This window comes from Mustela putorius, unplaced genomic scaffold, assembly GCF_011764305.1.
Source record: "Mustela putorius furo isolate JIRA1106 unplaced genomic scaffold, ASM1176430v1.1 tig00000196_pilon_pilon_pilon, whole genome shotgun sequence".
Taxonomy (NCBI): Eukaryota; Metazoa; Chordata; class Mammalia; order Carnivora; family Mustelidae; genus Mustela; species Mustela putorius.
This window is the reverse complement of record NW_025421310.1, coordinates 11,335,020-11,359,642: the sequence shown is the minus strand read 5'-3', so window position 1 is coordinate 11,359,642 and position 24,623 is coordinate 11,335,020. Positions and strand designations below refer to the sequence as shown.

The 24,623-nt window shown below is 55.5% G+C and overlaps 2 protein-coding genes across 13 annotated transcripts; both read right to left on the bottom strand.

The window, feature by feature from the left end:
• Window positions 1-6,423: 6,423 nt before the first annotated feature.
• Window positions 6,424-12,540, bottom strand: MAMSTR (MEF2 activating motif and SAP domain containing transcriptional regulator). 10 transcript variants are annotated; one of them, XM_045077068.1, is made up of 10 exons: window positions 11,744-12,540; window positions 11,208-11,291; window positions 10,693-10,789; window positions 10,023-10,061; window positions 9,187-9,368; window positions 8,821-9,005; window positions 8,175-8,289; window positions 7,854-8,048; window positions 7,174-7,561; window positions 6,424-6,982 (listed from the first exon to the last, which is right to left on the bottom strand). In XM_045077068.1, the coding sequence occupies exons 3-10, from the start codon at window positions 10,781-10,783 to the stop codon at window positions 6,699-6,701; spliced, it is 1,479 nt and encodes a 492-aa protein (XP_044933003.1). In that variant the 5' UTR covers window positions 10,784-10,789; window positions 11,208-11,291; window positions 11,744-12,540; the 3' UTR covers window positions 6,424-6,698. The 10 variants fall into 10 exon arrangements, with proteins under 10 accessions (XP_044933003.1, XP_012919478.2, XP_004767462.2 ...); XM_013064024.2 differs by lacking the exon at window positions 10,693-10,789 and having other exon boundaries at window positions 7,174-7,228; window positions 7,304-7,561; XM_004767405.3 differs by having other exon boundaries at window positions 7,174-7,228; window positions 7,304-7,561; window positions 10,693-12,540.
• A 152-nt stretch (window positions 12,541-12,692) lies between these two features.
• On the bottom strand, window positions 12,693-24,446 carry RASIP1 (Ras interacting protein 1). 3 transcript variants are annotated; one of them, XM_045077064.1, is made up of 12 exons: window positions 24,305-24,446; window positions 23,952-24,092; window positions 22,582-23,267; window positions 20,912-21,267; window positions 18,226-18,879; window positions 17,409-17,446; window positions 17,020-17,171; window positions 16,798-16,913; window positions 15,470-15,713; window positions 15,091-15,263; window positions 13,680-13,827; window positions 12,693-13,105 (listed from the first exon to the last, which is right to left on the bottom strand). In XM_045077064.1, exons 2-12 carry the CDS (start codon window positions 24,086-24,088, stop codon window positions 12,906-12,908), a joined length of 2,904 nt encoding a protein of 967 aa, XP_044932999.1. In that variant the 5' UTR covers window positions 24,089-24,092; window positions 24,305-24,446; the 3' UTR covers window positions 12,693-12,905. The 3 variants fall into 3 exon arrangements, with proteins under 3 accessions (XP_044932999.1, XP_044933000.1, XP_044933001.1); XM_045077065.1 differs by having other exon boundaries at window positions 16,798-16,901; window positions 24,305-24,444; XM_045077066.1 differs by lacking the exon at window positions 18,226-18,879 and having other exon boundaries at window positions 24,305-24,442.
• Window positions 24,447-24,623: the final 177 nt, after the last annotated feature.

Sequence of the window (24,623 nt, the reverse complement as noted above, 5' to 3'; positions counted from 1 at the left end):
CTCCTGGGTGGCTCTGTGGGTTAAAGCCTCTGCCTTCAGCCCAGGTCATGATCCCAGGGTCCTGGGATTCAGCCCCACATTGGGCTCTCTGCTCAGCAGAGAGCCTGCTTCCTTCTCTCTTTCTGCCTGCCTCTTTGCCTACTTGTGATCTCTGTCAAATAAATAAATAAAGGGGCTGCCTGGGTGGCTCAGTGGGTTAAGCCTCTGCCTTCAGCTCAGGTCATGATCTCAGGGTCCTGGGATCGAGTTCTGCATTGGGCTCTCTGCTAGGCAGGGAGCCTGCTTCCTCCTCCCTCTCTCTCTCCCTCTCTGCCTACTTGTGATCTCTCTCTGTCAAATAAATAAAAAATCCTTTAAATAAATAAATAAAATCTTAAAAAGGGGGGGGGGCACCTGGGTGGCTTAGTGGGTTAAGCCTCTGCCTTCTGCCCAGGTCATGATCTCAGGGTCCTGGGATTGAGCCCTGCATCGGGTTTTCTGCTTAGCAGGGAGCCTGCTTCCCCTCTCTCCCTGCCTGCCTCTCTGCCTAAATCTTTTAAAAAAATAGACAGATGGAGTCCATCAGAGTCCAGAAATAGACCACACACATCCATGGTCCTTGATTTATGACAAAGGCATCAATGCAGTTTAGGCGAAAGATGAAAGACCTCGTCAATAAATGGAAGCGATCTAACATCCACACAGAAAAGGTGAACTTGACCCCTTCCTCCCACGATTCACAAACACTAATTCAAGATGGATCATAGACCAAAATGTGAAAGGTAAAAAAAAGCATAAAGCTTTTATTTTATTTACCTATTTGACAGACAGAAAGAGATCACAAGCAGGCAGAGGAGTGGGGGGGGGGGAGCAGGCTCCCTGCTGAGCAGAAAACCTGATGCGGGGCTTGATCCCAGGACCCTGAGATCATGACCTGAGCAGAAGGCAGAGGCTTAACCCACTGAGCCACCCAGGTGCCCCAGCATAAAGCTTTTAGAATAAAACATGGGAGGAAAATCTTCATGACCCTGAGGTGGGCAAAGGTTTCTTTCTTTTTAATGATTCCCCCCTTAGGGGGATTTCCTTTTTTTTTTTTTTTTTTTAAGATTTTTGTTTACTGGGACGCCTGGGTGGCTCAGTTGGTTAAGCAGCTGCCTTCGGCTCAGATCATGATCCCAGCGTCCTGGGATCAAGTCCCACATCGGGCTCCTTGCTCTGCAGGGAGCCTGCTTCTCCCTCTGACTCTGCCTTCCACTCTGTCTGCCTGTGCTCGCTCTCGCTCTCTCTCTCTCTGACAAATAAATAAATAAAAAATCTTTAAGAAAAAAAAAAAAGATTTTTGTTTACTTATTTGACAGAGAGAGGGAACACAAGCAGAGGGAGTTGGAGAGGGAGACACAGGCTTCCCGGTGAGCAGGGAGCCTGACACAGGGCCCTAGGACCATGACCTGAGCCAAAGGCAGATGCTTAATGACTTAAAAAATTTTTTAAGAGACCTCTAGTAGCTCAGTGGATTAACTGTCTGCCTTTGGCCTAGGTCATGATCCCAGGATCCCCACACTGGACTCCCTGCTCAATGGGGAGCCTACTTCTCCCTCTCCCTCTACCTACCACTCTCCTTGATTGTTCTGTCAAATAAACAATTTTTTTTTTTTAATAAAGTAGTCTCTATACCCAGTGTAGGGCTCGAACTCATGACCACCAAATCAAGACTCGCACGCTCTTCTAGCTGAGCCAGCCAGGCACCTAGTTTCTTAACTAATACACAACCTCCCAAAAAACAGTAACTATGGTACTTAAGATCATGATCATGAGATCATGACCTGAGCAGAATAATATGGACATCTTCCTAGACAGCCCACACCGATTCCTGGCTCTTAACTGCAGGCTCTCAAGACACCTGATTCATAATCTAGTCCAGAATTTTATCTGGGGTCCCGGGAACATAGCAATATCATCTGTCTCCTATATCTTGCACCCTCTAGGACATCATACCATCCCCATTCTCCAGATTTTTTTAAATTTATTTTTAATTTATTTTCAGCATAACAGTATTCATTGTTTTTGTACCACACCCAGTGCTCCATGCAATCCATGCCCTCTCTAATACCCACCACCTGGTTCCCCCAACCTCCCACCCCCCCACCATTATTTTTTTTTTAATCAATTGCAGAGTAAAGCTAATCTGGTCCATATGCTTCAGATAATCTTAAATATACATTATTATATACTATAAGCCAGCAGGGCCCTGAGCTGGGAGAAGGCAGTCATATTTCCTAAAAACCTGAAGCTAGAGGCACCTGGGTGGCTCAGTGGGTTAAGCCTCTGACTTGGGCTCGGTCATGATTTCAGGGTCCTGGGATCGAGCCTCGCATCGGGCTCTCTGCTCAGTGGAGAGCCTGCTTTCCCCTCTCTCTCTGCCTGCCTCTCTGCCTACTTGTGATCTCTCTGCCAAATGAATAAATAAAAGCTTTATAAGGGGGAAAAAAAACAAAAAAAGAACCCGAGGCTGGTTTGTCTGCTTAGAGCGGCCCCTGTTAGGAACTGAATTTTGCCTCCCAGAAGGGATTATGTTGAAGGAAGGCCTGAGCCCCAGGACCTGTCAATGCAACTTATTCGGAAATAGGGTTTTTGAAAATGTAGTCAAGATCATTAGGGGGGGCCCTAATCCAATAGGACTGTGTCCTTTTTAATTTTTTTTTAAAGATTTTATTTATTAGAGCAAAGCAAGAGAAAGCACAAGCAGGGGGAGTAGCAGAGGGAGAGGGAGAAGCAGACTCCCCACTGAGTGGGGAGCCTGATGTGTCTAGACACCCAGGCATGTCTAACATCACATATCTGAGATTCATTCATGTTCTTGCAAGTTTCAGTCATTCACCGCCTTTTCACGGGCTGTTGATCTGTTCCTCCATTTGATGGATGCTCGGGTTATTGCCAGTTCGGGGCTATACTCTCATGAACATTGGCCCATACATCTTTGTGTAGGCATGTTATCCTATCTCTTGGGAAAATACATAGGAGTGAGGTCTTCTATGAGGGCACAGAGGAGAATGGACTTTTCTGGTGTCCCCCACCAGGCAGGGGCTGGGCTCAAATTCTGAACGCAGGGTTGGCTCCAAATTTGGTTTCCGGATCCCAAGCGGAGGAGAGAGGCCTGTCCCCCCAGGAAGTGCAGGCTCCAGACTCCCATTTGCCTATTTTCCCCCCAGTTCAGCCACCTGTTCCGTCCCTACCCTGGCTCTGGGGTCCTCACCACTAGGCTGCCTGGGGTCTGGAAGTCCCCTATCACCCACCCCAAGGGATAAACAAGACTTGAGGTTCAGAAGAGGTAACAGCCCAACAGACTGGGGATGAAAAAGGGGACGACATCAAGCCTCGTGCATGGCCCCCATGAGGGCAGCCATGTGCTAGAGGAATGGAAGTCAATCCACCCCAGGGGGGCGGTGACAAGGGCGGACGCCTCATGAAGGTGTCCCACGCCAGGTGCGGTTCTAAGCGCTCTGCACACATGAACTCATTCAATCCCCAGCCGACCGCGTGGAGAAGGTACTATTGCTCTTGTCCCCATTATCAAGATGAGACAACTAAGGCCCAGGGAGGTTCAATGGGTCACCCTAGGCCGTGGAGAGTGATGGAGAGATGCGTCCACCCAGCTCGATCTTGACCGGGGAGAGGAGACTCTCGGTTGCCATGGCACCAGCCCTTGTGTCATCCATCCCTGGGGGTGTTTCCCCCGGGGGGAAATTCACATTCTGTAATGGGACTGCACTCGATGATGGTGGATGGGGGATTATCTTGGGGTGTCTGGTGGAGTTGGATGCTAGGGGGGCGACACCCTGGAGGTGTAGAGGGAAAATAATGGAATGGAAATCAACGATGGGGAGCAGCAACAGAGGGGGGTGCATGGTAACATAGACCAAGGAGGGAGGGAGAGACAGGGGTGGAGGGAGAAATGGGGAGGGGCAGGGGAGGAGGAGAAAGAGAAAAATGAGTATATTCTCCAGTCTCCTCAATGTGTCCTTCCGGAGATTATGTCTGTAAGACAAATGGATTGGGGCTCCTGGGTGGCTCAGTGGGTTAAGCGGCTGCTTTTGGCTGGGGTGGTGATCCTGCAGTTCTGGGATCGAACCCCGCGTTGGCCTCCCTGCTCAGTGGGGAGCCTGCTTCTCCCTCTCCTTCCATGCTCTCTCTCTCTCTCTCAAGTAAATAAATACAATCTTAAAAAAGAAAAGAAAGGAAATTGATAATTTTGGTCATTTTTCAAATATATTCTTGGTCTTTTTCATGTGTCGACTGAGCTCATGGGATGGCAATGCGGTGCTCCCCATCTTCCTGTGTCCCCCTTTGGTCCAGCCCTGGGGTGCAGTGCAGTCCTCTCCCCGGGGCACCAGAAGGAGCAACCGGAATGTGTGGAGAAGGGTTGGGTGACAGGTGGTGGGGAGTATAGGGCCCACGTCCTCTCCAGTGCTGGCTTCAAACATGTACCCAGTACCCAAGCCGGTGCACATCTTTCAAATCTCCTACCGGAAAATTCCTTAGCCTCCACCCTTTGCCCCGACTCCCTCTGGAGCTGCCCTCCTCCCCTGGACACAGGAGACAGGGGGACAGAGAGTCACAAGCTCAGACTCGGGCCAAGATGGAGACAGACAGAAGCCCCACCACACCCCTTCCTGATCTTTCCTGCGCTGATGGCATCCCTTTACCAACAATTTTCAGCCTGATAGGAAGGTGCCCGCAAGCCCCAGCTGCCTCCTGCCTCCAGCCCCAAATTCTGAGGCAGCCACAGCAGCCACACCACCTCCCTTTTGTTCCAGCAGCCCTGGCCTCACAAGGTTCCCCAGGCCGTTCCTCTGATCACCCTCCCGGTTCCCCACGGCTTCTGGTACTTTCTAGGAGTCATGGCCCCACTGCCGTGAAAATACCTGTCACCCAGCGCTGGAATTTTCTCTGTGCAAATGTTCGAGGTTCACCAGAGCAGAGACTTGAGGCTCTGTTTTTCCAACTCTGAGGGCACAGTTCCCCTCAGATCTAGATCCCTCTTCCTGACTCTGGGCACCCAGCCCCCCATCCTCTGTGTGCTCTCTTGCATTCATTATGGCTTTTTATTTCCCATATTTCTGGTGTTTTGACATCTGGAGGGATGGCCCTTCCCAGGGCTAGCCTATTCCAAGGATAATAAAGGACTCTCCCAGGAGCGTGATTTGCATATGCAAACCAACCAATCCAGAGCCCAGACCCCCCCCCAACCTCTTCCTTTATGAGCTCCTTTACTCTGGACCATGATTACTCTGCTTCATCACCCCAGGACCACGTTTCAGACAACTAGGGATGGTCCCTACACCCCAGAGCCAGCTGAAATCATGCACACCAGACAATCTTAAGCCAGCTTACCCTCTCTCCTCTGTTCCTTTGCTGGGAAACCACAACAAAGGCTCTTGCTCTGGGCTCCCCTCTCCCCCTCTTGCCTCCTGACCAATAGTGGGACCTCCCCATGTGGCCACGCATGGCTTCCACACCCCCTTCTTTGGGGATCTGTGAAAATAACAAACTATATATATATATATATATATATATATATATATATATATTTTTTTTAAGTAGGCTCCACGTCCAGCATGGAGCCCAATGCAGAGCTTGAATTCACGACCCTGAGATGGAGACCTGAGCTGAGATCTAGAGTCTGCCACCAAACCGACTGAGTTACCCAGGTGCCCCAACCAAGGATCTTTTCCATGGAGGTCATTCCCATCCATTGGCTTCCCCACACCTGAATAATAATAAAACCTACACTTTACAAGATTTTGCTGCTAAGGGCTTCCTCTGTGACCTTCCTCCCAGGAATGCCCTGGGGTTCAAGGTGCCCAGCAGTCTACGCCCCACCCTCTCCTCATGACTCACGGCCTCAAACTGACCAGAGGGGTGTAGTGGAGTCTCCAAATATGGTCCCCAATGACCATGCCTCCAAGATGCATACATCTGTGTAGCCCTCCCCCTCGCATATCCCGCCAGCCCAACTTGCATCAGCCAATGGAGTGTAGTGAACGTGACACTGGACCAGTCCCAAGCTCGGTCTTTGTGACACTGGCAGCTTCTGCTCCCCCCTTGAGTAATGCTTGCTTTGGAGGACCCTGAGGTACTGTGTAGGGAACCCAGCTACCCTGTCGGAGAGACCACAGCCCAGCTGGCTCCAGCCTACTAGCCATTCCTGCCAAGGCGCAAGACACGTCTGAGCTACCTTGAATGGTCCAGCCCTCTTGGACCCTACGCGACTGCAGCCCTAGTTATATGATGCTGGAGAATCACCTTGCTGAACTGGTCAACCCATGAAATTGTGAGTGAGCCTTCTCTCTTGCACCCAAAAAATACAGACCACCTTCCCGACTCCCATCTAGTTGGCAGCACTAGGGGAGGGGAGAAGTCGGGAACAAAAACATCCGGGAGGTCTCCGAAGGAAGCAGCAGGCAGCTTGTTTGCTCTGGCCAGCAGCAAATGACACATCCCGGCCCCCAACCACACAACCATGGAGGGGATCACATGGAGGTCAGGCAGGGGAAAGTCCGGTGGTTAGCATGTCAGCAGCGGTTGGGGGGCGCCCAATGAGGATGAGAGGTGTCTCTGATTCTGTGTCTGTGGTGGGAGGGGCTCTGCCGGTTGTCCGACCCCCTCCTTTGAGAGTCTGTCTCAGTGACCTTCCCATCCCCTGGAAACCACAGCACCCATCACCATGAATCCGCCAGCAGGTCCCACAGCCGGGTTCCACTGGAGTCAGATAAGTCAGCAGAGAAGATGCTGGGGGCTGGGGAGCCACAGCCTAGCAGGGGACCCCCACTTAGAGCCTCCAGCCAGTCCAAGGAGTCTGTGGGGCCCCTGGGAGAGGGGGACGGGGAGTTTGTGGGGGACGGGAGCGAGGAAGAGAAGACAGATGAGAGGCCTTCGGAATCCGGGGAGAAGGACAGCACGTCGAAGGAGCCGGGGAAGTCCAAGGGGATGGGGGGCAGCGGGTCTGCAGGAGAAGGGATGGAGTGTGAGTTTAGGAAGGTAGAGATACGGACCCCACTTGTTTCCAGAAATCCAAGTCCCCAGCCCACTCCTCCCTAGAACCCAGGACTCCAGACCCTAACTTCTTCCTCCCGTGGACTAGGTCTCCAGAACCTCAGCCTCCTCCTCCCCCAAATCTAGGAGTTCGACTCTTACCCTCAGGCTCCACCTGATCCTCCAGGATGTCATCAATGCCCCGGTTCGGAAGCAACTGCGGATGGGCAGAAGCGGCGTGAGCCCGGGATCCCGCCCCATCCTGACCGAGACCTGGCCCGCTCCCGCTCACCTGAGCCCTGCGGATGGCTTCCTGCAGCTCCTCCTCCAGCGTCAGGGCCGCTGTGGGCAGTGCCGCGGGAGGAGTCGGTGCTGGAGCCGCAGCCGCAGCCGCAGCCGCAGCCGCAGCCCGAAGCGGAGCCGGAGCCGGAGCCGGAGCCGAGGCCGGAGTCGAGGCAGGAGCCGGAGCGGCAGTCGGACCCGCAGCGGTAGCAGGAGTTTCCGGGGCACGTGCAGGAGGCTGAGCGTGAGAGTTGGCGCTTGGCTTGAGCTAGAACCGCAAAGAGGCGTTCCCATATACCACGCCCACCGGGAGCAACCCCACCCATTCGCAGCTGTGGCTCCACCCCCTGGACTCCTCCGGGCCCTGCGCTCGCTGGTCGACCGCCTCCCTCCGGTTTCGCCCCGTAATCTTTCATTGGGTTCTCTTCCCTTATGATCCGCCCATTTAGGGGTCTTAGCCACGCCCCGCGCACCTCATTGGCTATCCTTCTATCGACTTCCCGCCCCGTCCCGCTTTGTCTTCTCCTCACTGGTCAATACGCGCGTAGCCCCGCCCTCACCGAGCCCTGCCTCCGGACGGCTCCCAGAGCCTTGGGCCTGAGGCGCGGCCAGGGAGCACACGCTGGACCGTCCTCGCGCCGCGGCTTCGGCCGCTGGCGGGGCAGGGCGCCGCTGCGCATGCGCTCCAGGAGCATCGACTTAGTCCCCGACACAGGGAGGCCCCGAAGGCGCAGCTGCTGCCGGAGCTCTGAGACCTGGGGGGGGGGGGGGGGGCGGGAAGAGGCCTTGCTGGGAGGGTTCCGGGGCGCAGGCGGGAGCTGGGGCTGGACATTTGGAAACCAGGGAGAGGGCCAGCCTGGGAAGTTACTCCCCACACTCACCGTCAGCTCCTCCAGCTTAAGGGTCTGAAGTTCCAACTTGTGTGGAGGGGGCAAGGGGCTGGGGACTCCAGGTGGGGAGGGAGTGAGGGCAGTGGGCTTCATCCTGGCGGTAGTCCTAAGGAGGGAATCAGAGGTTAAAGGGGGTGGAGAGAGACGGGGCATTCCAGGGTCCTCAAAGGCAGGGGCTTGTGAGGAGGAAAGAGAGGCTAATTCCTGGGGCTCCTGGGTGGCTCAGTGGATTAAGCTCTGCCTTCGGCTCAGGTCATGGTCTCGGGGTCCTGGGATCGGGGTCCTGGGATCGGGGTCCTGGGATCGAGCCCCACATCTGCCTCAGCATCCCTGCTTTCCCCCTCTCTCTCTGCCTGACTCTCTGCCTACTTGTGATCTCTCTCTGTCAAATAAATAAATAAAATCTTTAAAACAAAAAAGAGAGAGAGAGAGAGGCTAATTCCTGTGCGTGGGCAATCTCTTGGGTTTGAAGCCAGGACTCCCTGGGAACTGAAGGAAGAGGGACTGGGAACTGACTCTCGAATCGTGGGGGAGAAAGGGTTTGGGGGCTGGACTCCCCTGCTCTTGGACTCTGGGTTTGAGGGAGGAGGATGGGGAGCCTGAATTTTCCCCCAGAGAACAAAACCAGGGATCATACCTGGGAGGTGGCTGCTGTGACTTTGTCCCTTCCCATAGAGGTGGTCCTAGGGGACCCAGGGCCAACCCTTTGGCCTGGGGGTTTACCCTGGACCCCTGTCTCCGCCCTGGGGGCATGTACTGGTGGTAGGTCAAGTTCCCCTTTGGCTTGGGCTCTCTCCAATGTTGGGAGATCTTGGGGGACTCCTGAAAAAGTGGGTGTGATGTCATATGCTTCAGCTCTGGCCCCACTGTCCTGCCTCAGCGAGTCATGCAAAGCATGGCGTTGGCTTGGCATCACCAGAAAGGAGCCAAAAGGGCAACGGCAAGGATGACCAATGCTAGCTAGACTCTCCGGGGTACTTCTCCTCACTCACTGGAGACTCACCTTCAGGGACCTCCAAGGGCTGTATTCTGATTCAAGAAGCAGGTCCCCAGGGTTGAAGAGGAAAGGGGTGGGGCCCTTGGGGGAGACTGGGGCTGGAGCTCCGGGAGCCAGAGTGGGGTCTGTGGCTGAGACCCAGGGATCTGGATCCAAGACCGGGGAGGCAGTGAAGGACCTGGAAAGGCCTGTAGACAGGAAGCCGGGCAGGGAGGGAGAACACTGTGTGGAAAGGAGGGCACTGGAGGCCTCAGCCACCCCCCATCCTCCCCTCACCCTGCCAACCCCCCCCCCCCAGTGTGGGAGGGAAACCCAGCATTAGGAGGTGGGTGCCCAGACTCCTGGATCTCAGGGCAGAGGTTCCAGAATTTTATATTCTCCAGAAAGGCAGGAATCATGTCCTCAGTCACTAAGGGGTGCGGTGGCTGAGGATCAACAGATTTTGGGGTTTTTTCTGGAGCAGCTGTGGGGCCAGCACTCCTGGTTCTTGAGGAGAGAGAGAAGCCGAAAGCCACATCCTGAGATTCGAGTGCGTGCCCAGTGTGGAGTCTGGGATGCCTGTCCTCTCCAAAGAAACGGGATCTGGACTCACGCATATCGTCGGAGTGGGAAAAGTCATAGAGAAGGAAGCAGAGCTATGAGGGGGGTGGGGGAGCCAGGAACCTGTACTCTGGGGTCCTCAGGAAGGAACAGGATCAGACTTAGAGGTATCCCTGGTATAGGGGCTGGGGCTCAGGAATCAGTGCCTGACATCTGGCAGCTGCACTCCGGGGCGCCCCCCCCCCACACCCGGTGGTGGGCCTCCATCCATCCATCCCCTCCCTTTCAGGGCCCACACTTACTTGGGTCCTGATACCGTCTGTGGATCCGAAGCTGGAGGACTATGGAGGGAGGAGGGGGGCAGGAGGAGAAAGGCGGGAAGGGAGTGTCCAGGAGCCTGGGCTGGCAGGCCGTGTGAACTGCAGTTGGCAGGACCTACATGCCAGCCCCCTTACACACCCCATGCAGGCGGGTGGGCCGGCAGCTTGTTCCCTCTCCCGGGCCTCCCGCCTGCTCCCTGCTCCCTGCCAGAGCTGTTCTGGAACCAAGAGCCAGCCCTGCCCCCAGCTCCACCTGCCCCCTTCGTGAGCACGTGCCCACCCCCACCCAAGGCATGATCGCCATCTTGGCAGCCTGACCTGTGGGCACCTCACCTCTTCTCGTCCATGCGCTCCCGTTTGCACAAGCCTGCTTCCTTCTGTGTAGCCCTGGGGCCTCCCCATACTCACTCCCTCTGCACATGCATCTCCCTGGGCTCTGGTCTGGTACCTGAGCCACTTTGGGGCACTTGCACCCTTTGATATACTTCCTCCTTGGCTCACTCTGCCTTGGCACCCACCCAGCCTTACTGACACCTCTTTGCACATTCAGGATTTGGCTTCAGGTTCTGGAGCAGGGGTCTCTCTGGGCACATTGCACGCGCACTCTCTGGCACACTCCTTGTACTTTGGGGACTGGTGTCTTTGTACCCACCCAGCATATTCATTTGCATGCTCGTATGCCCTTGGCGTACTGAGGAACTGACATCCAATGCCACACTCCCTTGTACACTTCCGGTCATCATTGGGACCTAAAATACAACCTTTGCATGCTCAAGGTTTGCTACAGTGCACTGTCCCCTCAGCAACACTCCCACACTGCCACACTGCCCACTCCCCACTCTTGTGCACTCCTCCTCTTTGCATGCATTTCAATTTAAGCCCCTGCTCCTTTACAATACCTGATCTGCAAACCCACCCCTAGCCACCCACTCCTCACTGTTTACAGGAACATGGCGTTGGCCATTTGCACCCTCCTTGAGCCCCCAAAACTCAGCCCCTTTGCTTGGGCCTCTTTTATACACAAATGACCTTTTGCCCAGAAAACACCCGCCTTGTTGGTCCCACGGCCCCCCTCCCACCTCTCCTACCACACACATTACCCAGGAGTATTTCAGTCCCAGGACCCAGAAGACCCCTTCCCTGTATGCATAGAGAGAAGGCTCTCACCAGATCTGAACTTGGAACGAATGATTTGGGAGCGCTGAGAGGAAGTCGCGAGAGTCATTGCCAAATCTGTGATGGGGACCTGGACTGAGGGGAGGACAGGGTCCCCATGGGAGGAGGGTCAGAGTGGAGGTCAGGAGGCTGCCCCTTCATGTGAAGGCAGCAGGGAAAGGGCCTTGGGGGCTTAGGGATAGGAGAGGCCTTGAGTCAGAACTTGGGGGAGCAGGGCCTGGGAGCCCGGAATCCTGGTTGAGGGCCCCAATTCCTGGAGCCTGGGGGAGGAAATACTGGGATCTATGAAGGGAGACCCTTCACCCACGGGGTGAAGGGACAGCTCAATATTCTGAAGGTACTAGAATCCAACACCCTTGATCAAGAGGGGAAAGGGACCTGGTACGTTTCTGCGGAATGGGAAGGGGCTTTGCCACCTGCGTGGGTGGGTGTCAGCCACCATGGTCTGTGAGGAAGGGACTGGGACCAGAGAGGTGACAGAAGAGTTAAGGTGGGATCCCCCCACCCCCATCCCAGGGGCTTCTCACCAGGTGAGCTCCACGCAGCAGTGCTCTGGAGCGTGTTGAGTCCCCTGGTCTAGGCTGCAGGCCGCAGGGTCCGCCCCACCAGCCTAGGACCGCCTAGGACACCCCTTTCTAGGGCGTGCCAGGAGCCTGTGGAATGGGGCGGGGCGGGGTAGGGGAGACTGGAGACCCGCCTGGGACCCTGAGAAGGGGCGGGAGCACGGGCTGGGAGGGACTGGGGCGGGGCGAACGTCAGGGTTCCCAGGGTCGCTCCTTCTCGGCGTCCTGGGGCTGCGGGGTCGGGCGGGGCAGTGGCGGGCGGACTGACAGAAGCAGGTGCCTGTAGAGGGGCGCCGGTTGAGCAGCGGGAGCAGGTGGTCGCGACCCAAGCCTGCGGGCAGGTGCCACCTGTCGCTTATTTTTTCCCTGACGCAGCAGCAGGAGTCGGATTTAGGGGAGTGGAAAATTCAAACTGGAGCCCCGAACTCCTGGATCCGAGGGATAAGGGGGCTGGGGACCTGGACTCCCGGGTTTGAGGGAGGAGTTGGGTGGGGGCCCGGACTTCCGGATGTGAGGAAGGAGGGATGCCAGCACAAGGACGAGAGGTGTTGGGATTCGGCATTGTGCCCGACAGGCAGAAATGTCCAGATGGGGGCTGGGGACCCGGACTCCTGGGTCTGAGGGAGAAGAGGTCTGGACTATAGTCTTTGGGGTCGGAGGGAGAGAAGTCTGGTTCCCTCCGGCAGGACTGAGGGCCTGGTATCTGGCAGACCAAGCTTAGAGCTCTGTCCTGAAATGCGTGGGAGGCCCCAGGGCTCCGGGTTTGGATTTCACACAGCAGGGCAAGCTGAGGCCGAGGCTATAAATACCTCCTCGGACTCGGCAAGAACCCAACACTCTAGTCGAGGACCCTGGTGCTCTAATCCGCAGAAAATCATCACCACCAGCGTTCCCGTGTCTTACAAGGAGGCGCTGCCAATACCACAGATACCTTTATTGCTCCTTGCGCTCACATCCCAAGCCCATCTTCCTATTGTCCCAACCTCTACTACCCGAAAACTCAAACTCCCGGCATCCCACGCGGGGAAAGAACTACAACTCCCAGAGAGCTCTGAGCTCAGGCGGGCTCCGGGGATTAGCTGCTGAAGAATTATTCAAGGTTCGCGCGCTCGTTTGTTATTGGCTTTCAAGGAGGCGGGGCCACGGGAGGTCCGTGGCGGTGATTGGCCGGCAGTTCCTGCTGCTCAAGATCCCAGAGGAGGCGGCGGAGCCTGCGCAGTTCACGGTGTAGGGCGTCGTCCGTCACAGGACCCGTGAGGCGCAGGCGCGAGCTGCCCAAGGGCAGGATGAGGGGAGGATGGGAAGAGAAGCTTTCGAAGATGTCCCCTAAGAGACCAAAGAAGACGGAGTCAAACTCTGAAAATGGGCGTGAGGCAGCAGTGTTGGGGAGAGGCTGTGTCACTCCCGAAGGAAGGAAAAAGTTCGAAACCCCAGCAATTCCTAGAGCTGGATCCACGCAATCAGGACTCTCGGGAGTCCTCAGGGGTCATGGGAGTTGTAGTTTCAGACAGAGAAAGGCCACCGTTGCTCGGGAAACGGACGAGGTATTGGGTTCTTAGCTGCATAAGGAAGGAAGGTCTGGGAACTTAGTTTTACGTAATGGAGGGGACTGGAACCTGAACTCCTGGGTGAGGAGGGAAGGTTGTCGGGGGAAGAGACTGGGGCCCTGAAGCCTGGGGAAAAAGGGATCTAGGGGGTGAACTTATATACCCTGGGGGAGGAGGGTGTTGGGGTCCATCACTTAAGTCTTGATGGAGGAGAGGGCTAAGGGTCCAGAATCCTGGGTCAGAAGGAGGAAGTGGCTGGCGCTATGGATTCCTGGGTCCTGAGACCAAGAGGAAAACAAAACAAAACAAAAAACGCTGACAGCTCCAGTGCCTCTGTCCCTGTCTCTCCTCACCTGTGTCCACAGCATCTCGCTCTGCAGGGGGAGGATCCCAGGCAGGTGGTGGCCCACGGCCAGGCCCCAGCTGGTAGTGGCTGAGCAGATGGTGGAGCTGAGCAGGGGTCAGTGTGGGGTGGTCAGTTCGTAGGCTGCTCCATGAAGCCTGGTGGGAAGATCAAGTGAGAAATCTATGGTCATTACTGGGCAGCTGAGAAATCCTAAAATGGAAGGCCCCCCATAAAGGGCATGGATGTGGTGGCTAGATTGTGGTGTCTGTGTGATATCTTCCAGACACTGTGAGGCCAGGCTGTCAGCCAAAGTGACGGTGGGAAAGAGCGCTTTCAGTGGGAAAGGGCACTTTAAATAAAATGTGATTTGGGGCGCCTGGGTGGCTCAGGTCTGTCGTCTGTTCAAGTCAAGATCCCAGGGTCCTGGGATCAAGCCCTGCATTGGGCTCCTGGCTCAGAGGGGAACCTGCTTCTCCCTCTCCCTCTGCCTGCAGCTCCCTCTGCTGTGCGCTTTTGCTTCCTCTCTCTTTCTCTGTCAAATAAATAAATAAAATCTTTTTTTAAAAAAGTGATTTGCTTCTGCATAGATGAGGATGTAGGCGTTGGTGGGGAGGGTGGAGAACAACAAAACTGGCCATTAGTTTGTATTACTGAAGCTGATGACATGTACTGAAGCCTTCATTACTGTACTGTGGCTGCTTTTTGTATCTGAAAATTTCTACACCCAACTGAGATGACATCTGAATCATCACTAGGGTAAAACCCAAACGCTGGGAACCCAGACTGCCTGGGTCCAAAAATCCCAGCTTGACTACTCATTACCTTCTGGCAAGTCACTGTGCCTCACTTTCTACATCTGTCAATTGGGTGTGGGCAGGAATAGCGACTACCTAACGGGGTGGTTCCAAGGATTCAATAAGGCAAGATTGCAAAGTGCTTTGGACACTGCCTGGTGCTTATCGAATGCTCTGTAAAAGTTTGGTAGATATAAATAAATGAAATCAAGTCACTTATTTTACCTGATTCTCAGTTTCCTTGTCCGAAATGAATTATCAGTTAATAACCTATTTCATGAGGCCTAGTCAACATTCGGTGAGAAGCGCTAGACAGTGTCAGTTGTGTCGTTTATGTTCCATGCATGATTTAACTATCACATTCCTTGGTCTCAGAGCAGACTTTCTGAATCAGCAAGTCTGAGTGTGGGGGGCCTTGGAAACGAGCATTAGTAAGTACCATGGGATTCAGATGCAGTTGGGGACACTTGTGGCTGATTTCCTTCTACTGTCGATGCATCACCCACAGTGTCAGAGCTGGGACCAGGGATAACACAAAGTCCAAGGGGAGATCCAAGGGTGAGCTGAAAACAGATCATGGCTGAGTGGGGTGGAGGAATCAAGAGGTCAGGGATCAGCAGTCACCTTGAGAAGGGAGGTGCGGGGCACGCAAAGGAGGTTCACAGCTATCGAGAGTTTCCGGAAGAATTCAGTGGCAATGTCACCCAGCCCGGCCCCCTGCAGCCAGTCCAAGACAAGGTCCAAGTTCGTTCGGATTTGGACCGCTCGGGACCATTGATAGAAAGGTCGACCTTGACCTGTGGGGAAGAGTATGAAAGGCAATGGGTGTGTGGACCTGGCCCTCCCACATCCCAGATCCTTCCTATCCTTCAGTTTGGGATCTGGAGCTTGCTCTCCAGAGTCCCTAAACATAAGGCTGGATCCTGGGGCGTGGTGTCTGATTTGATGGGTCTCAGAGGTTCCCGTGCTTTCCTCGCCACCCCTTCCCCAGTCTGACCCTCACCTCGTTCCATCAGCGAGTTGAGAAGGGATGCATTGGAGAAGAAGAACAAATAACCGAAAGTCTGAGACACAAGGTCCGGGTGCAGCTCACACTGGCTGGTCAGTTCCAGGGCCGCCTGGAACACGCCCAGGGTAGGTCTCAAGCCTGGAGGCATGGCCCCCAGGTCTGCGCCAGGCCCTGGCAGCTCTGCCCCAGCTGTGAAAGGGTTACTATCCAGGAGAGCCGGCAGGGTTGAATACAGAGTCTAAGAACACACAGAGATGAAAACAAGTGATTGGACTGCACTTCCTGGAAGTTTCAGGATGACAGAGCTTCTGGGAATTCTAGTCCATTCTACCTGCAACATGCTAAAGGTTCTTTGTGAGAAAATCCCTACTTTCCAGATGGGCATCTAGCATTCATCAGGTGAAGGACACCTCAAGTCTTAAGAAAGCCTCCCGGAGTTACTTGGGAATTTTAAGACCACCTCTCCTACCTCATAGGACTTGTTATTCTCAACAGAGACAGCCCAGAGTTCCCGAAGGAAAGAAAAAGAATGAAGAGTCAGGAAGTGGGGGTTGCATGGCAGTGAGCCAGTGGAAAGTGAGATCAGGCTAAGGACAGGAAATGAGGTCAGAGGCAAAGAAGAAATAAAGCTACACTTGGCAGGGATGGACAAGAGGCGAAGCGTTGGAGGAACGGGCTTCACCAATCAAGGCTGCTAAAGGAACAGAAGGACTCTCCCCAAAGATCTCCTTTGCTGTTACAGAAAGGAACTCAGGCCCACCAGAAGCCTGAAACCCTAGAATTCCAAGACACCATCTTAAGGTCAAGGGTGGTGGGGGACTGGGGCAAAGTCTTGCAGGACTAGCACTCCAGGGAGAACCTCTGTGGCTCGGAAAAGTGAGTGAATTCAAAGCTGTAGGAAGTAAGTCAGCAAACACTGGAAGTGAGGCCAGATTCGAGAGGACCTTTCATTTAAATGACAGTGTCTGGCACTGTTTGAGTCCTATCATCTATCCATCGATTGATCATCTATTAAATTTACCAGTGGACTTAGAAAACAGGTGCTTAAAAAAGTGAAAATGGTGATAAAACCATAGGTAATAAAGTTAGCCTGTCAAGAGGGGATCGTTATAGAGACAGGAAGAGAACCGGAAAGACAGGAAGTGATGTAGGCTCAAACAGGAAGTGGTACCAGAACAGCAAAGTGCTTCGGTGAATGGGAAATGATGTCAGAGCAGCAGGGACTCTTATAAGGTCAAACAGGAAGTGACATAGGAGCGATCCGACATAATTCCAACCGGAAATGAGATTATGTCAGACAGGAAGCAGGGGAGGAGACCAACCTTGGTGAGGTAGTAGACAGACTGCTGGAAGGTACACATGATGACCTCGTCCAGGAGGGCCATGGCCTCATCACATAATTCCAAGTCATTGCAGAGCTGTGGGTCTGAGGACAGACCTGGGGGTGAGAGAGAGAACCGGAGGCTGACAGGCAGGAGCCCAAGTCCCCAAGCAGCAGGAATGACAGGGGACTTGCACAGGCTTGGGCTTGGGTCAGAGCTCACCCTCCTGGTCAGCCTCCTTCTCCATCTCCAGCACCTTCTCCTGCACAAAGCTCAGCAGCTCCGTGGTGTTGGCCATCCATAGCATGAGCGGCCGCAGCTCTACGGACACAGCCTCGGGAGTCAAGGGCACCTCGGGGACTCCCTCCGGGTGGCTGGGGAAGGAGAAAAGGACCTGTGATCTTTGCCCAATCCTCACTTTGTCCAAACCCCGAAATTAGACCCCAAGGTCTAATTGGGGACCGAGACCAATCCTCATTTCAGGGCTGGAAAAGTTGAGTGGTGAGGAAGAGCAAAAACCTGCACTAAGCCAGGAATGGAGTGAAAGAGCCCCCGCTGCAAACCCCCACCCCTGCATCCCTTTAATTCCTTCTCCCCAGAACTTCTCTTACTTCTCAGGCTGACGGTCTCCAATTTCCTTAATCTTTTCCTGTAGAACAGAAAGATCAGAGTCAAGGTTCGGGGGGGGGGGGGGGGGGGGGGGGTTGGGGAGAGGCCTACGAGTTAATACCCTGGTGTTTCTAGAAGCACCTTTTTGACAGAGACTCTCCCCACTCAAATGGACTCTAACCCTCAAGCATCAGAATGGTCTCTCCTCTTCTTACCTTTTAAAACACAAACCCTTATGATTGTGAGTGGTCTATCGCCCTCAGGTCCGCTCAAATAGTATCTTCTTACCCCGCCCCCCCCCCCAACCAAGACGCTTCCTTAAGCTTCTAATGAGCCCTAGCTCAGTGGGCTGGAACCCATTGGATGGAACCTTAGAACTCAGTGGGAATGGAAACCCCATTCTGGATGATTTCTCCCAGGCACTTCCATCTGTAAATCGGACAAATTTGTTCTTCCTCCCCTCCAAGAATGGTCTGGACCGCGACTACTCAAAGCCCCGCCCAAGGGGCTGCCGGCCTCAACTCCCACAATGGTCTCTCCCGACTTCTCATCCAGCCGGATCTCGCCCGATCTCCCAGAATGATTTCTCCCGTTATCCCACAGGTGCAAAGGTGGTATTTCACTGCCTTCTCTTCTAGCACCGTGGATGAATCCACAGCTCCCAGCATCCCCGTAAGCCCCCTTGCGTAATAGCCCCAACCCCCCTTCCCGGAGCATCCTGGAAGGAGTGGTTTCAACCCGCCCACACAGCTGGAAGGTGGAGAGGAGGCGTGGCTGGGGAAAGAACCTGGGGCGCCGACGGTGGCGGGAGGCACTCACCCAGACAGCCTCCTTGATTAGACGGGCCAGGCGGCCCAGCAGGCGTGGGAGGTGGCCCAGCTCCAGTTCCCGGGCTGAATGCTGCACGCACAGCGCCAGCAGCGTGGCGGGCCCGAGCGGTGGCAGGTCCCCAGCGCCCGCAGCCGCAGCGCGCACAATCTCGCCCAGGAGCGCCTCTTCCTCGCGCGGCCGGAAGCGCAGCACCGGCTCGCGGCCGTCTAAGTAGGCCGCCAGCGCCTCGCCCCGCTCCTGCAGGCCCCGGCCGCATAGGCGGCAAGAGAAGGCCCAGCCGGGACCCGGCGGGGCGGCCCCAGGGCGGGCGGGCAGCCAGGACGGCCGCGCCGGCCCCGAGCCTCCAGTGCGGGGGTCCTTGTACATGAAGAGGAAGTGCTCGCCCAGCCCCAGCAGATCGCCAGGGTGCAGCTCCGCCTCCCGCAGCAGGAGGCACCCGTTGTGCGTGACTGGGGCACCCCGGGATGGGCGCACCATGGCCGGGGGCTCAGGTCCCGCTCGCACAGTGCAGTGCCGCGGCAGGATGTCAGGGGCATTGAGAAAGGTGTCCACATATGGGGCCGGGGACCCCCCGCGGGCCGAGGAGTTCCCGCCCCGGCCAAAGACATGCTGCTCCCGCGTCATCACATATACCACGAAGTCCTGGAGGGGAAAGGAAGATACAGGAGGGACAGCTCCAGGCGAAATGGACACTTGCAAGGAGGACCTTTTGTCACACTCAACTCGCCCATCAACCACCTTCCTTAGAATGAACACTTCCAAGGAGATCTGTTGGGGTGTCAAGGACTCACCAATTACCTCCACCCAAGCATGCATGAGTGGACCTCTCAAAGGCACTTCCTGTGACAGACTGCCCCCTAACACTCATCTTGAAGATCAGCTGCTTATAAGGAAACTCCTTTCTTTATAGGGGCTCTAGAATTCCCCTCCCTCAAATTGTTGATGGTTTCCAGGAAGCCTTTGTCCAGTAGACTCTCCCATCTTCTCACCTCCTCTGAATGGACCCTAACAAGGCAATCCGTTCCCACAGTACACTTGTCCCACAACATCCAGCTCAAAGAACAGGTGCTTCCAAGAATACCACACCCCGCTACTAAAATGGACTGTCCTATTACAAAGAATGGAACTTTCCAAGGAAATCTTTCTTTTAGGAACCCCATGATGGAGACTACCAAAGACGTTTCTCCTTCCAATAACAGCTTCTCTGAATATTTCCAAAACAAGGGATAGATATCTCTAAAGAGATTCCCCCTTCGAACAAAGGTTTCTTCCATTTTCTCCACCCCACAAGTATGCACTCTGGGGAGACACCCCTTTCTACAATGAACTCTCATTTTTCCCCAACCCATGCTGGACTCACTTCCAAAGAGACATAGTACTACAATGGACTTGTCTACTACCCTCATTCCCATGATAGAGAATTCCAAAGATGGCCACTCATGACTACATGAGTGCAGATAAATTCCCCTCTGAGAGATTCACCTCTTACTCCTGATCCCAAGGAAGAAAGACTTCCAATGAAGCCTCTTTCTTAAAAAGGAATTTCTTGTGAACCTCACTCAAAAGAATGAATGCTTCCAATGTTTTCCCCTCTTCCAATAAGAGACTCTCCTGTACTCCCAGAATAGATCCTTCCGATTTGAGTATCTTCCCAAAATAGACCTTCCTATTCTCCAACCTTGCCTGGAGAAATAGGCTGTTGTAATATATGCAAACTCCTCCCTATAATGAACTTGCCCCATCCTCTTGCCCTAACAAGGAAGAATGAATTCTTCTAAGCGAGCCCTTCTCTAAATAGTCTTCCTCATTCACTCAATTATAAAGCCAGGCCACCTAACCCGATTGATCACTCTCTATGACAGGAAAAATGGGACTAATCACTAAGTTCCACTAGTGGCCTTTCCCACTGATTTCCAGAAGCACCTGTTGAATGTGACTTGTACCACTTGACTGTTACCCAAAGTTGAACAACATCATGAAAATGACTCTCCCAATCATCACCTGCACAAAAGTGAGTATTTCCAATAATACATTATGTTTCTATTAATGAAATAATTTCCCAGTAACCCACTAGTAATTTTCTAACTCCTAATCCTTTCTCCCCCTCTGCTTCCTAACACTCAAGCAAGTTCTATTGTCACCCAAATATAAAAAATAGAAGTATGAGTATCACCTACCCCCATCAACAATAGTCAGATCGTTCTAGTGTAAACCAGCACATTTAAAGAATGGATTAGTCCACTCCTTTCCAACAAATGCAGGCTTATCCAGAACAAGATTCCATTCATCCATCAAATTATCTTCTTCCCAAACAAAACAGACACTTCCATTACTCCTCATCAAGAAACAGAACCTTACAAGGAGATCACTTTTTTACAATAGACTCTCACAGCCCCTCCCCACCAAAGACAGTGCTTTCCCTCAGTTTGGCATGAAACGAGCCATCGGCTACTTGTTCTTCCATCCAGATCTTTTCAGCCATCAACCCCCACCACCACCACCTTCCCCCGGCCCTCCATGCCCCATCTCTGACAATATCATCTCCTACACTGGAACCTTACTGGGGCATACCCGAGACTACCAAATCCCAAGGAATTCTGGGAGTTGTAATTTTGTCTCCCTGCCACGGAAGGGTAGAGCATAGGTCTCTCCCAGTGGGATAGACTGCGCTTACCTGGGCGTCTTGGTAGCCCTGGAGCAGCAGGAAGTAGGGACGGTTGCTGGGGGCCTGGATGAGGCACTGGGTTAACTGATCGAAGTCGCCAGGGTCTGCGGGTCCGATCTGGGCGTCCGCTGCCCCCGGGGCCATGCTCAGTGCCTGCTGCCGGCGCTCCTGCTGCCGCCGCCGCCGCCCCTGCAGGCTGAGCTCCGACACGCTGCGCCGCAGGGACAGGTTTTCCGAGCGCTCTTTGCCCCCGGTCCCAGCCGGGGGCCCTGACCCCGACCCCGGGCCGGGACTGGCTAGCGCCGCCCCGCCAGACGCCGCCCGGGAGCGGTTCTTTTGTGGCCTCCACGAGGGGGCGCCCGTGCCTGCCGAGAGATGGAGGGATGAGGCTGAGACTGGAAAGAGGCGGATTGTGAAGAGACGAAGAATTTACAGAGAAATGAGGCGGGTTCCCACATTTAGGTTTTTGCATACGCAGTTCCCTGTGCCTGAAACACACTTTCTGCCTGACTCCTACCCACCTTGCAGTTTTCAGCTCAGAAATTCATTCTTTCAACTGTTTTTTGAGGGGGAGGGGGCACCTACTACGTGCGGGGCACTGCTGCACCACACCGGGCCCAAGGAGTGAACTGATTGTTCTCACCAGGCTGTAAAACAGCAGGGTGGGACCCTCACCTGTCATTTGCTCACTGCATTCCCCCACGGCCCTAAATAATGTGTGGCCAACAGTAGGCCCTCAACGAATGCTTTTGGGAGTTGGGGGGAGAGAGCGATGGTTATAATCGCCATTCTTTATTAAGCAACTACTATGTGCCAAGTCTTGTACTAAAGCCCTGTTATACATGATCTCATCTCACCTTCGCCTAGGGTTTCGCTCAGTTTAACTGGCAAAGGATAGATTGGAATTCAAGCCAGAGTTCAAAGCTCATGCGTATAACTACTACAACACTTTGTCTCTCAAAGGGAGACTCAGAAACAGAAAAGCTGTAGAAGGCTCCCTGAGCGGCCCGTGGCCCTGAGCCAGGCCCCATCCCTGCCAGACCCGGCTCCGTGCGCCCTGTTCCACCAAAGGCATCACCTCCTGTTCCAGGCCCGGCCTTCTCCGTGACCCGGCCGGCATGCAAGCATGACCTTCCTCGGCCTCTACAAACACTCTCTCTCTTCATTTCCCTTGAGCCACCCTCAAGTCTCCCATTCACACTCTGCAGTCCACAGAGCCTAGGGCACCTGCTCCAAGGCCAGCTCCCCTGAGGCTCCGCCCTACTCTAGGCCCAGATCAAGTAGTCCATTTCTTCACTTCCCAAGTCCCTTCCCCTTACGCTTAATCTACACGGGCCTGGTCCCTCATGAACCCCTTCAACCTATTGCTCTGAGAGGCTTCCTGCCAGAGGCCAGGCTGCCACTCAACACCTCTGTTCTGCAGGCCCCGCCCACCAGCTCTGCCAAAACCTCTGGCCTGGCCCCAGCCCCACTCCCCACTAGACCTGGTGCTATAGGTCACACTCCCGGTCCTCTTCTCTCCCGCGGGTCCCGCCTCCAGCCTACGACTCGTAGCTCCAGTCCAGCCCTGATCCCGCCCGGCCCCGGCCCCGGCCCCGCCCCCAGCCCCGCCCCCACCTCCCGCAGGCCCCGCCCTAGCCCGCAAAGCCCCGCCCCCAGAATCCGGCTGGCGGGCTCACCATCACTGTCCGCCGCCCCGAAGGCCTCCTGCTCCAGGCGGCGCGCCTCCTCGCGGCCCCGCAGCTCGAAACGCCGCGCCCAGCCGGGCCGCGCTCGCCACAGCTCCTGCACCAGCAGCGGACGCTCCGAGTCGCCCAAGACGCGCAGGTGCTCCGCCCGCCAGTCGCCGCTGCCCATGCCGCCCGCCGCCGGCCGGCCCAGCGCGTCGCACAGCGCGAAGGCGTCCACGCAGCTGCTCTCGCCCGGGCTGCCGGCGGGGCTGCCCGCCAGCCCATAGCGCTCCAGCGCCTCAGCCACCAGCTCGCGTGCCGTGGAGCGCGCGGTGGCCAGTACGCTCTTGTAGTTGGCTCCCGACGCCAGCCCGGCGCCGAAGATCTTGAGGACCCCCGGGGGCGCCGTGGCGCGCGTGGCCAGCGGGGGCTCGGGGGCCACGCCGGCTGACAGCTCCGGCAGCTTCTTTTCGCTGGCCCAGCGCTGGGCGCCCCCTGGAGTCCCGGGGCCTCCCGCGCCGCCGGACCCCGTGGCCCCGGTCCCCGAGCCCCGAAAGAGCTGGGAGATGCGCTTGGCGCGACTCCCCGAGGCTCCTCCGGCCGCCTTGACCGCGCCCACTCGCCGCAACTCCACGTGCGGCGGCGGCGGGGGCAGCGGCTCGCTGCTGCGGCTTCCCGTGTCCGAAGAAGACGACCTGGGAATCCGCCGGGGAGTGGAGGCGGGAGAAAGACCCAGAAAGACAGGCAGAGAAGGGAGTAGATGGTAGAGAAGGAGGGAGGTGGGCAAAGATCCAGACAGAGGGGACAGAGACCCAGGGAGGAAGGGATGGCGGCGGTGGGGCGGGGGGAATGGACAGAGACCCATTGAGAGGGAACAGGGAAGCAGAGAAAGGGCAACAGAAACCCAGAGAAAAAGAGGGACGGAGCCCCAGAGAACGAAGAAGATGGGAGACAAGGTACCCACAGAAGGGTGAGAGATTAGGGGTGGGGGCGGGGGGGGGTGAAGCAACAGAGATGAGGTTGGGCAGAGGCCAGAAGCAAAGAGAGAGATAAATACATAAATAAAAGGCAAGTCCCCCAGAAGGAAATTCCAAGAAGCAGGGAGGGGAGGAAGGAAGGTGAACCAAACCCCTGTGTCCCCATCCCGGAGTCCATCCAGCCTAACCCCATCTACAGCCCCAGGACTCCCCACCCTGGGCCTGAGAGCGCTGAGGCCCACGGTCTCCTCCTGCCTGCCAGCTCACTCGCCGTTCAGGACAAGAACTGGAAGCCAATCCTTGGGGCCCCTGGCATTACCCGGCACAGAGACTGGGTTATAAACGGGGACAAATGGGAAGCAGATGGGACAGGGGAAGGAGTCTGGGGCGGGGGGGACTCACTTAACAGAGGCAGCACTGGGCCAGCGACGTCCCAGCTTGGCCAGCTGCTTCCTGGGGGAATTGATCCACAGGCCCACGGGGAGATGGAGCTTCCCGAAGCGGGGGCTTCCGCCCTCCTTCCGCTCACCAGATAGCATGGCCCTAAGGAAGAGTGGGTAAGACCCCAAATTCTGAGGCCCTGAGTGGCTGGGTAGGGACAGAGGGGGACTGAGACTCCTCAGTCATAGAGGGGGGCTGGGGCTCAGACATTCTGAGTAGAGGAGAAAGATGGGAGCCTAGACTCCTGGGTGCTGAGATGCCAGGTGGAGGAGAACTGACTCCTGGGTCTGGATTCCTGGGACCCTGGCACTTACCCTGCGTCAGGTCCCAGCAGCACCCTGGGGCCCTGGCTCCGTTGGCCCTGTTGGTTCCTGACCCTGCTGCTCCTGTTCAGCCTTTGCCTCTGCCCCAGCTCCCAGCACTGGGTGGGGGACAGGAAAAGGCAAGAGGAAACCCGGCAGGAAGAGCGGGGAGGGGGCGTCCTGTGAGGGGACTGGGCCTGAGGGAGGAGATCTGGGTAGGGCTGGCCTTTCCCTGCTCCTTGATTCTGGAATTACGTCTCAGCCGGTTGGGCCCTTCCACGACTCCAGGAGCTGGCGTCCCGGCCCCTCCTCTTAGACAGGAGACCATCCC

Coding starts and splice junctions, on each gene's coding strand:
- RASIP1 (XM_045077064.1), bottom strand. CDS start 24,088: ATGCTATCTGGTGAGCGGAAGGAGGGCGGAAGCCCCCGCTTCGGGAAG. Junction 15,264..15,469: donor CAACTCGCTGATGGAACGAG/GTGAGGGTCAGA, acceptor TCTTCCCCACAG/GTCAAGGTCGACCTTTCTAT. Junction 13,106..13,679: donor GCGAGATGCTGTGGACACAG/GTGAGGAGAGAC, acceptor TTGGTCTCTTAG/GGGACATCTTCGAAAGCTTC.
- MAMSTR (XM_045077067.1), bottom strand. CDS start 10,783: ATGATGACCGGAAGTGTACAAGGGAGTGTGGCATTGGATGTCAGTTCC. Junction 9,369..10,022: donor CAGACGGTATCAGGACCCAA/GTAAGTGTGGGC, acceptor TCCTGTCTACAG/GCCTTTCCAGGTCCTTCACT. Junction 8,049..8,174: donor TTAAGCTGGAGGAGCTGACG/GTGAGTGTGGGG, acceptor CCCCCCCCCCAG/GTCTCAGAGCTCCGGCAGCA.